We start from the raw sequence: 17,344 nt of genomic DNA on the forward strand, positions 1-17,344 counted from the left end.
AGAAAACCATGGTGCCATGATTGTATTGCGTGATATAGCTGATATCACCCCCAATAAATTTAATTTTAAAGCCACTGGGGGGGGGGAAAGAGAGATGCAAGAAAAAGTCAAAGAGGTGGGCAACGTCCAGATGAGATACAGCCTTTAGAGCTTTTTCTCTCTTTTTTCTTTCTTTGTTTTATTTTTTTTAATATACAGGAAAACTTTAGAAGCTTTTTAAACAAGGAAGGGAAATTATCTGAATTTATTTTTCTGAAAGAAAACTCTATATAGGATGACTATGTGGATAAAAAAGAACATCTAGAAATGAAAAATATAATTGAAGCTAGAAATTAAATGGACTGACTAAACAATAAATTTGACACACCTGAAAAAAGATTTAGCAAACTGAAAAGTGTACTGGAAAAATCTTAGATGTACTGTGACTCAGAAAGACAACAGTGAAAATATGAAAGGACAGATATGCAACAATAAAAACGTTAAACTAATTGCAGTTCCAGAAAGACAGAGAGGGTGTGACGTGGGGAAAACTAGGGAAGATTGCTTCCAGTTACTTATTGTAAAGATAAGGCAGAGATTTCCCAAAAACAATTAACAAAAATACATTTATTTATCTTAAAAAGATAAATAAAATGAAATCTACATCTAAATGCATCCTGGATGGACCTGGAGACGATTATGCAAAGCAAAATAAGCCAGTTAGAGAAAGACAAATATCACATGATCTCACTTAGAAGTGGAATCTGAAGAACAAAATAAACTGATGAACAAAATAGGTCCGGAGGTATGGATTCATGGAACAGAATAACAGATCTCAGTGGGGGAGTGGGGGAGTGAGGGGGTCGGCGGGGGGCGAGGGGGGACAAGAAGAGATTAACCAAAGTACATTTATGCATATATGTATAACCCATGGGCACAGACAGGGAGAAAATGGGAGACATCTGTGATACTGTCAACGATAAAATAAAATTTTAAAAAAGGGAAAGCATTAAAAACCAGAGAAAAGGGCAAATTATCACCAAAGGAATAGCAACTTCTCAAGAAAAGTAATGGAGACTAAATGACAGGAAAATCTTCCATGTACTGAAAGGGAAAACTGTGTACCTAGAATTCTATACTTATAAAATAATCTTTTAAGAAATAAAAGGATGGAAGTAGAACACCGGTAAAATTTAACCAAAGACAGTAAGTACACTAATTTCAGGTAATAGAAGAGTGTAAGAACAAAAGCATTACTAACTACAGTGTCTTTAAAAAGTCATCATGCCTGGCTGGTGTGGCTCAGTGGTTGAGCATCGACCCATGAACCAAGAGGTCACCAGTTTGATTCCCAGTCAGGGCACATGCCTGGGTTGTGAGCTAGATCCCCAGTAGGGGGTTTACAGAAGGCAGCAAATCAAATGTTTCTATCTCTCTCTCTCTCTAAAATAAATGAAAACATTTTTTAAAAAGTCATCGTAATCCATTTCCTATTCTTTCTTTTTCCTCCTAATTCCCTCTCTCTGTCTCAGAGGCAGGTAATTTTTCTGCCTGTTTCTCTCCATTTCAGTACTTGGGCTCTTCTCACTGCTTGGCTTTCCCCTATAGGGCAGAATGCACACATGTTGGGCCTATGGTTGGGTTCTGATAATATGAGAAGCATTTCTGAAGAATTTATTATAGAAGAATTTTTCATAAAATAAAAGAAAATGTATACTGGGGCTATCTTTATCATAGCCTGACTGTTTGAGCCACAACATACCCAGAAAACTGCATAACTTTTGCTTCGTTAGGGATTTTCTGAGTGACCTTGAACAGGTAATTTACCTCATTTCCCACCTGGAGCTAGATAAGCAAAGGCACTACTAATAAAAAGCCAATAATTGTAAAGTTCTTACGGTATTTGGAAAAGCAATAAAAACAGATGTGCTGGCTGGCTACTCGCTGACTTGTCACAGAGGTTTGCAGTACAAAGGAGCCAAACCAGAAAGGACCTGATAAGCCGTTGAATGGGTGATTACAGCCTCACCCGGGCCAGCTCCACATGCCAGCCCAGATCCGGCTGTAACTCCTGGTCTTGTGCCTCCCAAGTGATTTCAAAAGGTCGATAAGTCCAACCCTGCCTTCTGACAGAACTGCACTCAGGGGAAAAGAAGTGCTCTTCCATACTTCTTTCTCTTAAACAATCTAGATTATCAGGAAAAGAGACCTCACTGCATATGTCTCTTATCTTGAAGGGCCAACTTTTAATTCCAACGTGCAAATAAAAATTTTGAGTGGCATTTCCTTTTGAAAGTCTCAAGCTGATCATCTCCTTCTCTCTGACATTTACTAGCCAACATGCGAAATCTTCAGGGAGGCTGCCTGGAGAGGTAGCTGTGAATGACCCTGGATACTTACGTAACAGCTCTGTGCCCTGTTTCCTAGAACCTACCCCACAGGCTGGTGAGGCTTGAAGAAGATAACGCATGAAACTTCGAGAATGTATTATGGCCCTACTTCTTTCCCCAAGCTCAAAGCTCTGATTAGTAAAGGTATCTCTTCCCTTGCTGAAAGGAGAAGGAAGAAAATGTATACTAGAAATGTCTAACTAAGCATTGATGTGTGGGAAAAGATAAAATACCTTTCATAAATTTTCAACAGTTAAATTCATGCGAAATACCATTAAGATGGTAGCAGAATCTAAGAGGAATTTATCTAAGTCCTTCACTCAACTTGGTTTTATATGAACAATGTCTGTTACAAGAGTTACAAGATATGAGTAGGAGGGAAGTAGGCACGAGGGAGAGAGGAAGACATGAAGAAAGGAAGGGGAGAGAAAAAGTCAGAACAATTTAAAATGTCAGCATGCTGAACACCTGACATTAATACAAAATAATATTGAATGTAAACTGTAATTGAAAAATAAAACTTGAAGTTCTTTAAAAGACCACCACCACACCCCTGCTGGTCTCCAACACTGGCATCCCAAGGAATCCCCTTGGATTCCCACCCTCCCTTATTCCCCACAGGAGCCTCCTTGCTGGGTCCTCTTTATCTTGAGTCGATGCAGGGCTCCTCACGCCAGCTCTGCCTCCTTCTTCTGCTGCCACGCCCACCTCCCCCATCCTTGGAACCACAGCTCTCTACCAGGCTTCAGGGTCCCTCATCCTCTGACCCTGACTTGATAGTCAAAAAGGAAAATGTCCTGGTCTCACTCAACCACAAGCCTTGTCCAGCTACTTACCTGGTGCTCAGCCCAGCTACTCAAAACAATTTCTAAATCACCCACTGGCGCTCCTGATGCTGGTTGAAATGAATAAGAAGATGCCAAGGCTCTAAGGTTTTCTTTTCAAGATAGGATTAAAGACCTGATAGAGCTGACCCCAGTTCTTGAAGTCCAAGTCACTGTGCCCCATACTATCGGGAGAGTGACAAGGCACCTCGGAAGTTGTCATGGAGACCCCTCCTGTTTCCTGTTCTCTTCTGGAACCACCAACATACTTCAGAACAACAAATAACTTTTTCATCTTACCTCTAAACAGGTTAAATTATTTGTGGCAGTAAACGCCAGCTCTTCACCAAACCTCTGGTTCCCTTCTTTCTGGGCACAGAGTGATACTCCCTTTCCGTGAGACTAGTTCCCATCAATAAAATGTGGTCAGATGTGATGTCTGTCACCTCTTAGCCAAGATGTTTAAGAAGCAAGTGTGGCTCTTGCACGCTCTCTCTTTCTGCTTGCTGGGAGTTAAGTGGTATGTAGGCCCAGCAGATGGAGAAACCATAAATAGAAGATGAGGTTCTCTGAAATTTTATGTGGAAGAAAATTGACCACTAACCAGGAACACCTACATGGCCTATTATGTGAACAGAAAACTCTATTGTGTTTGAGACATTGTACATGTTGGGTCTTTTTGGATACTGAAGCCATGCCTGCACTAATTCATGCAACTGATATTTTATGTTTTAGAGCATTAAATCACGTGAATGTCAGAGTTCTGGACTTTCATCCTGGGAAATACAAGTACTGGCGGAAAGGGAAGAGAAGCAGGAAAGAGTAGCAATGTGAGTAACTACAACATTTACTGCATATGCAACCATGTGCCAAGCCTGTGTTAAGTGCATTATACGTACTGTCTCATTTATGCTTCATATCAACTTTAGGAAATACCATAGTACTGTCATCATCCCCATTACTCAGATGTGGAAACTGGGGCAGAAAGAACACTGGAACTAACTGAAAGATGCGGGAGAGGGAAACTGGAATGATTCCTGAGTAGAAATGAAGATTTCTGTCTGTCCCCATACTTGGCTTTTTAACCAGAATGGCCCACCCTCTCAGCAGATTCCTCCTGGCCCCTCAAGGACTAATGGGCATATTAAGGACTTCTCTCAAGACCCAGCCCCATCCCTTGTCCCTTATGACTTAACCTGGGGAAGTACTGGCTTATCTAGAGTCCATATCTAGGGAAAAGGTCAGTTCTGCAGGCTCACATGGGACCAAGATCGTGGCATCATATAACCCCCTGACCTCTGCTGTGAATCTGAAACACCAAGGCCCTTTGGAGACCAAACAGCCACACCCCTCCATCAATCCATACAGTCAATAGACATTTGCGGTTGCGAAGAAACTCTGAGGCCTTTGGGAGCTGGAGCGCCGCTGCGGCGCAGGGCCAGCAGGCCACAGCGGGGACTGCACAGGAATGACCAGAGGCTTCTGCGGTGCGGAAGGGAGTGGACCCGTCACGTGTTCAGGGTTTCCCAGGACCAGGGATGCCACAGCAGCAGCACAACCAGTCACCGCAGCAGTTAAATTTTTCACCCAGCACTTTATGTTACAGTTAGCACTCCTGGAACAATGCACTTACGCCATTTTTACATGGCTGGATGGTGTCTTTAACTACTATATGCAATTTCAATGTCTAAGCTTATATTAACTTCACTTCACAACAGTCATATTTTATATTGTCCACAGTGTCTTTTCTCCATCACTTTAGTAGACTGAGATGGGACTCCAGTGCAATCAGGTTCACTTACTTTAATTCCTTGTAATCCATAGCCAGGGGGGCCGGGAGGGCCAGGCAAACCTTTCTGCCCAATATCACCCTGTTGGGGAGAAATCAGACAAGTGTAAGAAGATTCAGGGAGAAACAATGTATTATTACTCTTGGCTCTGTTCTTACTTCAGTCTGATCAGGACCTTCATCCATGCTGTCCATAAGCTATATCATGTTTTATATATAGCAGTGATTTTCTAACCCTTTTAAGCCCCAGAATCCTTTACAAAGATCGTACCTATAATCCAAATATAAATGAAGACTTAAGACAGAGCTGCTTGGTGTAAGCAGAAGTGCTGGTCCTGTAGCTTCGTCAGCTTGGGCTCCTTTAGCTGCCCTACGCCCAACCCCTAGACACCAGGGGTGAGAGGACCACTCACACACACTGTTCTGTGTAGCCTTGCCATCTACTGCTCCATTTCAGTATGGAATGCTCATTCACCAGGGTTGTAGGTAAAGAATCAGTGGATATTAATGTGGATCAGTGTTGAATTTTTGAGATAATATGTAAATGAAGCAAAAAAATGCATGATTTCCCAGTGTGTATTCCTTATAATATAAGTGGACCCCCTATTTCTTAAGGAAAAATTTCTGTGGCCAACTGAGATTGGAAAATGTTCTACACCACGGTATGTGCCTCTCCTTGGAGATCTCTACCACATATTAAAATATTAAAGCCACTAAGAAGTCCCACAATAGAGAGATTAGTTTAACTACCCCAGAAGTTCCCAAATTATTATTTGATGGAATAAGCTTTGTAGAAATGCCAGGTTAATGTAAGTTACTGTATAAGTCAGACTTTTTCTTTCCAGTATGAAAAAAAGCTATATTTTTTTTCTGATTATAAGAGGAATACCAGTTCATTGCAAAAAAAAAAAAAAAAAAAGAAAGAAAGAAAGAAAATTTAAACAGAAAGATGACACTGAAGAAAAAAATAGACCCAATAACAATAGCTGACATCTTGGCTGCAATTTTCACCCACATAGCATGAACTATGAAGTTAAAAATAGCCCACTGCCCATATGTAGTTGATGGACAAGAAAAAAAAAAGATAAAGAATCTTAGTAATTCTGAGATCCTTAGTAACTTTGATTCATAAAGCCTCTCTGCTCTTCTCTCTGATAACAGAATTCTAATTCACTTCCTTGCATTTTGGGCATAGATACATCTATTTGAAATCTGAATTTCTGCTGGGTGGCTTACTGATACCTGTTTTCCCTATAAACATGCCTGCTCATTCTCTACCTCACTTTTTGAATAAATAAATAAATAACATTTGTTGAACAAATGAATGAGCACTATTGACATTTTGAGCTGGATAATTCTTTATTATGGGAGGCTGTCTTATGCACTGCAGCACATTTAACAGCATCTCTGTCCTCTACCTACTAGATGCCAATAACAACCCTCATCCAGTGGTGACCCCCCACCCCCACCCCCTCGAAATGATCCCAATGTCCCTCTGCACTGCAAAATCTCTCTCCTTGAGAAACACTGGATTAAAAGAATAAACAGATGAATAATCACCAAATTGAAGGTGGCAAAAGGAAGCCAAATAGAAATGAGAGCAAAGGGAGCCAAAGGAAGTTTCTCTTACTTTCCATGGAGACAGTAAACCTAGACCCTTGCACTGAGGTTCTGACAGTGTCCTACACACATATACACAGTAGATACATTGGCTGGCATCCTGTTAAAAGGCAAACCCGAAGCACCTCTGGCCAAAGTAAAGATGTGCTTCTGAATGATGGCACAGCTTCCAACGAGCCAGAAATATTTGAGCACTTTGCACCCACTTTCTTAAGAGAGCCTGGCTTACTAATTTCTTTGGGGAAAGAGAATAGCTTTATAAACTTAAATGTTCTATTTACTGAAAGTTCACATGATATGCGAAAAGAAGACTTTTCATCAGTAATCAAGAAAAAATGAGCAAACACTAAGATGAGCACTTACTCTGAAGTTAATGTTCACTCTGTTGCCATTAACAGTACCTGACCCTCACACAGAGAGTGCAGACCTGACGACTCACCTTGGGCCCCTGGGTTCCTAAGCCCCGAGGCCCAGAGGGGCCCGGAGGTCCTCTGACGCCTGGCTCTCCCTGAAAAGACAATGAATGACAAGTTACTGGTATATGTCACATAAATTTTCATATTCAAAAAATACATATTTTAAAATTCCACACCCTTGAATTTGTCTAAATTGTTGAGTCCTTTTAACCCACATCACTTTCCTAAACTTGACAAAGGGAGTGTTATCTCCTTTTGATTTCATTTCTTATTGGTCTTTATTCAATCTTCAAGCCAACAGGGTCCATTTCAAAGCAATCAAGTCAATTAACTGCTTGGCAACCTTAATATATACTTTTTTCCCCAGAACTCCCTTCTCTGAAATTTGGAAAAAAATGACTTCCATTGTGAAAAGAGACACAAATAAAAGCAATCAGGAAAAGACATAACCCATCCTAAACTAGTTGCTCTCACTTTGTGCAGCAAAGATTATGCTATTTGAGTTGGGATTGGCTCTGTGATGCTTCTGCCTCTAGGGAGACTGTGACTGCCGGATAAATTCTATAAAGGCTTTTCAGATTCTCCAAAGGGTGACAGTTTCATAACAGGAGACTATCATCTGAAAGGTGGTGAGATCTGGTTAGGGTAAGTCAGGCCCTGTGGTTAGACTTATCAGAGACGTGAATAATGATGGGAAGAAGCAGAGAAATAAAAACCTCTTCATTAGCCACCTTCTATCTGCCTAACACTTTACTAGGCCTCTTCATATATGTTATTTTATATAATTTAGTATTTCAACCATCATGTATCACAGTGATGACTAACTTACCTACCTCCTCTGGGCCTCAGTAAATTCATCAGATACACAGCAAATCATCTCTACATTTCATGGGGAGGAAAATGAGGTGAGGCTAAGAATGTGCATGCTCCTATCACAGAGTCTAGCATAGAGTAGGCACTTAGCAAATGTTAACATTCTATGCCACTCATTTTGCGAAAGAGGAAACCAAAGTTTGCTCAAGGCTGCACAACTATTAAGAGGCAGAATTAGGAGGATTTGGAAAAATAGGAACTCTCATATTTTGCTGGTACAGCCACTCTAGAAAACAGTTTGGCAGTCAATTTCTTTAAAAGTTCAACATAAATGTACCTTATGATCTAGTAATTTCACTCCTAGGTAAACACCCAAGGAAAATGAAAACATATGTCCAGAGCAGAACCTACATACAAATGCTCTTAGCAGAATTATTCATAACAGTTCCAAACTGGAAACAACCTAAATGTCAATCAGCTGGCAAATGGATAGACAAAGTGTGGGATATTCAGCAATAAAGAAGAATGAGCTACAGATGCATGCTTTGGCATGGATGAACCCTAAAACATTATTTGCAGTCAAAGAAGCCAGACATATTGTTTGATTTCATTTATGTAAAATGTCCAGAAAAGACAAATCAATAGAGACAGTAAATCAGTGGTTGCCTAGGGCCAGGGATAGGATTAACTATAAATGGGCATGAGGAATCTCACTCAGGGGAAGAAAATGTTCAAAAACTGATTTATGGTAATGGCTGTACAACTTGCTAAATTTGCTAAACAGTCATTGAATTATACACTAGAAATAAGAAATTCTTTGATATATTAAATGTGTCAATAAAGTTATTTTTTTTTTAAAAAAAAAAAAAGGACCAGAGCCAGGCTTTGAACCTAGATCTCCCAAGCACTTTGCTCTGGGTCTTGTTTTGTCCATGTCCTGTTAGGACTAAATACTTTATAGCTTTCAACAGTGCAAAATTCATAGATTTTAAGAAATGATGAAATTGTTTATTTAGAAAAATAACTTATTCTTTACTTTTTACTTACAAACCTTAAAATACTTCTAGAGGAAACAAGCCTTAAAAGAGTGAGGAAAACTTTAAATGATACTTTATTACTGACTTGATTCTTTTCATCTCTATTTTTATATTACATATTTTCCTTTTGCTTCCATGCCACTTTCATGATTCTGGTCTCCAGTCTCTATCTCTTTCTGTTACTACTTAACTGCTTTTGAGACCATTGGTACTAATTATCTCTTTAACTAGAGGCCTGGTGCACGAATTTATACACGGGTGGGTCCCTCAGCCTGGCCAGCAACCAGAGCTGCAGGGGGTTGGTTGGGGGGAGGGGCCGAGGGAGGTTGACCACCAGGGGGCAGCTCCAGTGTTGAGTGTCATAGCAACTAGTTGGACAGTTAGCATATTAGCCTTTTATATATAGATAGACACCTCTCTCCTGACTCCCACATTTGAGTGGCCCCAAGTTTCTCCTCACTTAAATGATCACTCTGATCATCAAGAGTTCCAAGAATACAATACATACATTTTATGTCTTGTCTTGTCTTACCTACATTTCTAGCATCTCTCTTTTCTGGAGTACCTCTGAAGTACCTTTAAAGGGAGCGTCTATAAATTCACCCAGTGAAGGTCTCCAACTACACCTGACTGATTCACACACTTGCTACATTAGAGTCTCTCAGGCAAAACAGAGCACAATTAAGTAGTTAAGTAGTAAACATAGTTAAGTAGATTTTATCCAGAATCATTAAATGTTTTGTCAAAAAAATAATGGTCTTCTTTGCCTGGTCACTCTCAACCCCACCCAGATACAATGAATTCCTCTCTCATGTTTCTCTTTATCTCTATGCTTCCATGATGAGATTAGACACCTGATGTGATACAATGGGACTATATGGCCCCACCTATGACGTATTCTAGCTAAGGAAAACTGAATCTGATTCTGGCAGGTGTCTAAATCTAACTACCAAAAACAAACAAACAAACAAAAGCAAGAGAGGATGGAGAAACATATTGAACAGCACCATAAGGATACCATTAGCAAAATCCTCAAGGACAAAGACACCATCCACTAAGAAAGTGAAAAGAAAAAATGAAAGATATGTAACCTTTGATTTTAAAAAGAGATGCAAATTCAAATGCAATGTGTGGACATTGTTTGGATTCCAATTCAAACAAAAAAAACTATCATAAATTTATAAGACAAACTGGGAAAGTTTAATGTTAGAAATTGGATGATACCATGTAATTGCTATTAATATTTTTTAGTTTTGCTAATGGTATAGCAGTAATGTGTTGTTGGTTTGTTTTTAAATAGTTCTTATATTAGAGAGACAAATGCTAAAGCTCTATATGGATGATGTCTGGGATTTGCTGGGAGAATGCACTGCAAAGAGGAGAAGTGAGGAATGGGGGATACAGATAAAGGTTGATTACAGGTTGGTAATTGTTGAAGAGGTGTGATAGGTAAATGAGAATTTACTAGTGTTTCTGCTTTTGTATGTGCTTAATAATTTTTATAATGTTTTTGATAATATCTTTATAAAATCCATGAATAATACCTCATAAATATCTCACCAGTGAGGGTAAGAAAAGGTTACTGTGATGTTCATCCCTAATCAGGAGAAGAAAATAAGATTTTAAAGATAGAAAGGTGGGCAAAGAGGAAGAGGAAGAAGGCAGATGGAGATTGTTAATAAAGTAGTATTTCTTTTAGGAAAGAATTTGACACTATTTAATTCATGATACTTTTCTTGTGATGGATTTTAGTAAACACTGCTGTCTCAAATTGTACTTATCATACTAACACACACATAAACATACACACACACACACACATCCCAGATGGGAAACCAAGTGGGAAAAATAAAGTTGTGAGTTTACCTTAGGCCACTCTCATCAAGTTTATTATTGTTATTCTTTTGTTCTCTTATTTAGTTCCCCATAACCCTCACCATTTAAAAATGTCTGGGGCTGGCCCTAACTGGTTTGGCTCAGTGGATAGAGCGTCGGCCTGTGGACTGAAAGTTCCCAGGTTCGATACCGGTTAAGGGCATGCACCTTGGTTGAGGTCACATCCCCAGTAGGAGATGTGCCGGAGGCAGCTGGTCGATGTTTCTCTCTCATTACTGTTTCTAACTCTCCCTTCCTCTCTGTAAAAAAATCAATAAAATATATTTTAAAATGTCTGGGGTTGAATGCAATAGCATAGCTGACCCTGTGGGCACATTATTGCCCTTTTTATACTTGAATTTTGGCAAATGAGCTTTATAAGGGTGTGGTCCCATGTTATATGTGGTACTGAAATGCTTATCTCGAACAAGTCCATTCCTATTCATATAATTGTTGACATATCGCTATGTTTTATCTATCAAAGTATTCTTTTGTATCTTTATGTGAACATAATCTAAAATAGGCTTTTATGAAACTGACAGACCTTAAATCAAATTGAAACACAAACTGCAGATGTTAGAGTTGGTCAGCAATATAGGACCAGGGTCATTCCTTGGTATATATGTACCATACTTTTCAATTGATGGGAATATCAGGCATTTAATGGGCTGTGTGAGTCCACAGAGGTGTGTCTTTCTACTACGTGGGGTCTTTAAAATGCATCCTGCCGTTTGTTCTGTGTGCCGCGTGCCCATGCTAGGCTACAACACACAGCTAGGTGGATGTGTATAAGAGGAGTGTTGTTAGGACTCACTTCACACTTAATAGCAGCAGTTACACCACAGTGCAGCACCCGTGGAACCGACGCAGTGTGTTTACCATGACATTTCAGTTTTGTTGTTAGTGGGTACAGCCAACACTCACAAGTAAAAAGAATGGCAACAGGCACTTGCATAGCTGGACTTAGCTTCCCATGCAGAATCCAAGGGTTGTGGGAGCCTGCAGAGGGAGCCCTTGCATTAGGAGACAAGAAGTAAACCAGAAAGCAAATTGTGGAATTGGCATTTGTAGCTATACCCATCAGTTTCATAAGGCCATAGCTTAAGTCCTACCCCTCCTTGCCACTTCCACTCTCTCAAAAAAGAACAACTATTAGGTTGCCTACAGCTTCTGTTTGGCCCACAAAAGGGATTCTAGACAAGACACTCCTTTCATTTTGACAGGAAATGGTCAAGTTTAGGACCATCTGCAGTACTTGTATATGTGAACTTAACAAATGATTTGGTGAAGGTTTTACTTAGAGCATAACCTTTCAGAGTGATTAATTTCAACCCCTTTAAAATCATACATAATGTTATAATAATTCTAGTAATCACTTTATTGAATCTTTCACTTTTTAAAAGAAAGAAAAAAAGCGAAAGCACTATCATGATTATTCATTTTCTCATTGGTAAATCTTTGCTTTGGTTTTTCTTAAAATTATTATGATTAATAATAAAATAAATAATAATTAAAATGTATTAAGTTCATTACATGGCAGGTACTTTTCATTCATTATCTTATGTGATCCTATGAACATCAACTTACTCCAATTTACAAAGAAGGAAAATGATATAAATACATGATTTGCCCAAAACCATGCAGCCAGAGGCAATTCAAACCATGGTTTGACTCCAGAGTTCATCTCTCATCTTCGGCTGGGGCTGGATGAAATATGCTAACTTCTCCATAGACTTTCCTCCTGCTGCCACTTAATGCAAACACATGGCTATGTGGCTGTGAAAGTTCTTTCCCTACATTGAGTCCATCACACTCTCTCAAGGAGCAGAAGGAAAATATCCTGATTATAAGATTCCTAAGAGGCCCACACAATCTGCACAAGTACCCAGCTGTCTGAGGCTTCCCTTTCCATTTTCCCTCCATTGCCATTTCTCAATTTTGTGGTTTACCCCAATGTTTTAATTGGTCTCATTCCAGATTTCCTGCCTACACAAATTCTTATTATTTTTATCCAATTGCAATATACTTGATTTGGCAGGAAAATGCATACTATGACTGCTATTACTACTCCTTTTACTTCTACTACTTTAGTAGGTTAGAATTTATAAAAATGTTTTATAGACACAATTCTATTAATTTCTCAGAATAACCCTGTGAAGTAGACATCCTTATCCCAAATCAAAGATGAGGAAGCTAAGTCTCACTGAGATGAAATGACTTGCTATGGTCACACAGCTAACAAGTGGCAGAGGTCTCAAGCAGAGTAGTGATAAGGAGACAGTCTGTTATATTTTATAAGACTGAAATATAATATTTGAGAAGATAGTGCTCGTAGATACAAAATTGCCCAGTAGACTATCTCTCCCTCCCTCTTCCCCACAAGCTTAATAAGGTTTTCATCATTATTTCTCCATCTGTGTCAATTAAATCCCTGTCACTCTTTGAGAAGACTGTAGAAGCAAGTTGCAGTTGTTCTAAAGGAGATTTTGTGCTTTTATTTTTTACTTTGGGGACAATAAAAAAAACAAATTAAATTTACTGTGAAAAGAACTAGCTTCTTGAGAATTTTTCAAGGAACGGTACACTGAAGATTCTACTAAATGATGAAAATAAGGAATGCATGAGTTTTAAAATAAGGTAGAAGTCAAAGCGATGATTAGTAGCTGCTTCATGTTTCTTTCTTTCTGGCTTTTAAATAACATTAAGATCTAACTACCAAGCTCCAACTACCACAAACATAAGTACCATTCTGGACTGAATGATGTAATGAGCATATGCAATGGTTTAGTAACTCTTGAATATCTCACTTGTATTGCCACAATGTCAATGAAAATTTTAGAGTCCTTCTTCTAAGCTTATGGACAAACAACCCAGACTTTGACCATGTGTATTGATTATTGACTGGCCATTGTCATGTCCCTCAGTCCCTTCTCAGTGATACACACTGAAAAGGGAGACAGTAACAATTACCAGCACAGATATCAAGGGGATGAGAAAATGATTAAGAAGATGCTAGGGAAAAAAACCACTCAAATCAACATAACATTTCCTTTAGTGTCTTTTCCCAGATTTGAATTTCAAAATATTTAAAATAATTTCAATTCTTCAAATCAACTTACCTTCTAGAAATTTAATACTCCAAAGCAGCAGTAAATCAATGCCCATGATAATTTTAAAAACTTGCTTTAGGATTTAGAAGATTTGTTGTTGATTGTCTATTCCTTTTCTCAAAATCACCTCATTAAAGATGAGCAAATGATTCTCCTGTGCCAAGAATCTCATTGGAGAGGGAAAGTCTTATTTAGCTGAGTTTAAAACCTTGAAAATAGAAACATTGACACTATCCCCTAATGACATGGAGGAGAAAAGGCTCTCTTGTACTGATATTCAATATAATTTTCCACTGGGGAAAATTTCCTCCAGTCTGCATGATGAAAAATAAAAATATATTGATGGTGGCATGGGTGGAGAATGTTAAGAAGACTTAGCATGTGTCTCCAGGGCTGAAGGGAACGTAAGTGTGTACTCTTGGGGAGAGAAATGCAGAGCTAGGAAAACAGCAGAGAAAAAAGCAATACTGAAAATCATAACATCGCCTGGAGTGCAGCTCTGATTTTAGTGATCATGCATAGAACTGAACGGGGAAGTAACCTTGAAAAGTCACCTAGTCAAGTTTTCCTGGCTTGAATGTGACCTTTGCTGAAATCTAAAGGTCAAATCGTCTGGCATTTAAATTTGATATGTCTCTGGCTTTAATTAGTCCTGTTTTTTTTTTTTTGAGCTGATTGTTCTGCCTGTAGCAATTTTGCAGTCAAGTTCTGGGAGGTGGGTTTCTTCACCTCCAATTTGGAGTCATGGACCCTTAACTTCATTATCATGAAGTCTGTGTCCTAGGCCAGCCCTCCTTGTCAGACACTGTTCAAAATGGAGTTCCTTGTCCACTCCATGTCTGCCGATGGAATATACAAATTCCGAATGCAGCTCTGTGTGAATCACTCCTCTGTTCCGCCACTGCCTGTTGGTGGTATGCACATATGTGAGCCATTGCAGAGAACAGAGGAGCGATTCAGATGCTGGGAACATTTTTAGAATAATGGTACTCAGTGGAATTTCACATAGACTTGCATTTTAATTTATGACTATGGGCCACTTTTGTCAAATAAAGCATGCATTTACAATAGTTAAACATTTAAAGCTTTTGAAAAATGTTTAACTCTTTGGGGTTTAGGTTTATGCTTCCCTTTAATGTTTACATCATTTAAGTCATGACGATGGAAAAGCTAGACTGGAAAGAGAAACAATCCAACTGAACACTGCATGGTGCTGTGATAGTCAGAAGATGGACAGCTCTGGGGACTGAGCACCTATAGATCAGGCCAAGCCATTCTTTCTGCTCTGATTTCTTCTTCCATTTAGTTTTTCATCCATTCATCCATATTCATAGTGTCCCCCTCATACACAAACACAATATAGTATCAAAACTATTTATATTACAAAGGGGCAAATTGTTCAGTCTTTATGGTTATTGATTTCCTCATCTATAAAATAAGTGGGTTGTTTAAAAATGTCACAATATTCTGGAAATATTTAGATAGTATTAATATATAGTATTTAGGTAATATACAATAATAATAATAACAACAACCCAACAAGTCTTTCTGTCTACAGACCTTATTCCAACCACTCGATGGGTAAGAGGTCCCATGAGGGCCCCCAATGCCAGGTTTGATCTGCTTTGTGTAAGAATTGGCCTGAACTCAGCACCCCCAGAGCTTTGGACCATGCTTTCTCTGTGAGGAACTAGCACACTGAAGGGGCTGAAAGAGCTCAGAGAGGGACATGGGGGGATGCACCTGCCTTTATGGAGCTCCGGAGAGCCACTCCTTGCATTCATTCCTCTTCTAAGAGGCCAAGAACAAACTCTTACCCTCAGAGATGTCAGTGATCACCCTGGGACAATATGCATCTCAATAGTCCTTGGGGTTGAAAATACGGGGAGGGGGAGTTATCTGAGTTTCTCAAAGGGAAATGAGATTTACATAATGATTGTCCCCCAAATCACAAAGGGTCCTTCTAGTCTCTAGGGTCCAGTACAGAAATGCAGGCAGTGTTACATAGGATCTTTGAACTTGACTTCCCCATACAGAAGCAGGGAATGTGGGTCCAGGAGTCAGGGCACTGGATGAGTGCATCCCACTTAGCAAGAAACCAAATTGTCTGTTCCTCTTCAGGGCATGTTCCCAACATGGATTTTAAAACTATATCTGCTTTTACCTTGAACATTGTAATTTTTACAAGAATTTTAGAAATCTCTCAGAAGCCCTTGTCAAAATTTGGATTAAATTCAAGGTAATGTATATAGAAGTGCTATAGCCACTGATGTCATAAAGAATTTGCCTGGAGCACCACAAGGGTGCAAGAAGTCAGGGACTGGTTTTTATATGTTTTGAAACATAGAAGCTTTGATTCAAATGTCTGTGTCATATGCTAAACATGTGTGACCTTAACCAAATATCACAAAAGCCCACCATAAATTAATAATCAGCCTTAATGGTTTCCTCATTTCCAAACACATTTGTTTTATAAGTTAATGCCCTAAGGCCAGTACTTTAAGGTGACTACACAGAGTTTTAATGAAAAACATATCAGCTATATATGTCTATACAGCTACACACACATAATATGATTTCTCTGCTGTTTTAAAAGTCAGAATGGAAGGAGAGAAATTTTGCACACACTTAAGTCCTGTACTTCTGCTACCACTAACAACTGTAAATAGTTTGAGAGTTTCACCTTCACTCTGCCAACCCGGAAGGACAAAGTTAAATGGGAATTAGATTTCTCTGAATATTTTCGTTTCTTTTCTTTTTTTTCTCTTGCTTTTCTTTACATTTTTATTTCTTTATATTTGTTTTTATTTTCTATTTTTTTATTAAGTTATTACATATGTGTCCTTATCCCCACACGTTACCCCCACCCCCCCCACTGATGCCCTCACCCCAACTTCTGTTCGTGTGTGCATGCACGCGCATCCAAGTTTTCTTTAGAAAAAAAGAGAAAAGGCCACGTGGAGATGTGAAGGCTTCTTTAAAAGAGGAGAGATGGTTTTGAAAGTTATGAAAAGCTGATGTTTGCCTTTAAAATTTCCTGTATTTTCAAATGATTGATCCAAGTCCTTGGATTCTAAGACTAGCTCACACTCCTGACATGGCCCTCCAGGGCTAGTTTGCCAGGATAACTTAATTTCCCCCACATCGACAGAAACAGGCAGCAGAGGGAAGGAAAAGGCAGCAGAGAGGGAGGTGGGCGGAGAGAGGCAGGTCCTGGCTGATGCTCTCTTCTCCCTTCAGCTGGAAGTGAGCTATAGGCTGCTGCTTCCACTCAGCCCCCCTTGTGGGCTCACAGAGATACTCTTTCACTTAAGATGCAGCTCCTGGCAACATGTTGACTGTTACAAAAAATAGGCAGGATAAAATTTAGAAAGAACAGTGTTTTCCTTGATTTTCCACCCTTGAAATGCATATGGAAATAAATACAAGGGACTTAGAGAAAAGCCGTATACGAACTCATTTAGTAAATGTTTTAGTCTACATGTTAAATA

General features: G+C 39.1%; 1 protein-coding gene across 2 annotated transcripts in view; it reads right to left on the bottom strand.

Annotated features, from left to right (window-relative positions):
* The window catches only part of COL28A1 (collagen type XXVIII alpha 1 chain), a gene marked incomplete at its 5' end in the record, with an annotated part of 138,532 nt that overhangs the window by 44,190 nt on the left and 76,998 nt on the right, over positions 1-17,344 (bottom strand). For both annotated transcript variants that reach the window (XM_081101761.1, XM_081101762.1), the window contains 2 exons: positions 4,996-5,064; positions 7,042-7,110. In XM_081101761.1, coding sequence (XP_080957887.1) covers positions 4,996-5,064; positions 7,042-7,110 — 138 coding nt within the window. The remainder of the gene's footprint in view (positions 1-4,995; positions 5,065-7,041; positions 7,111-17,344) is intronic.

Source organism: Myotis nattereri (genome assembly GCF_964212035.1).
Source record: "Myotis nattereri genome assembly, chromosome: 11".
Classification (NCBI taxonomy): domain Eukaryota; kingdom Metazoa; phylum Chordata; class Mammalia; order Chiroptera; family Vespertilionidae; genus Myotis; species Myotis nattereri.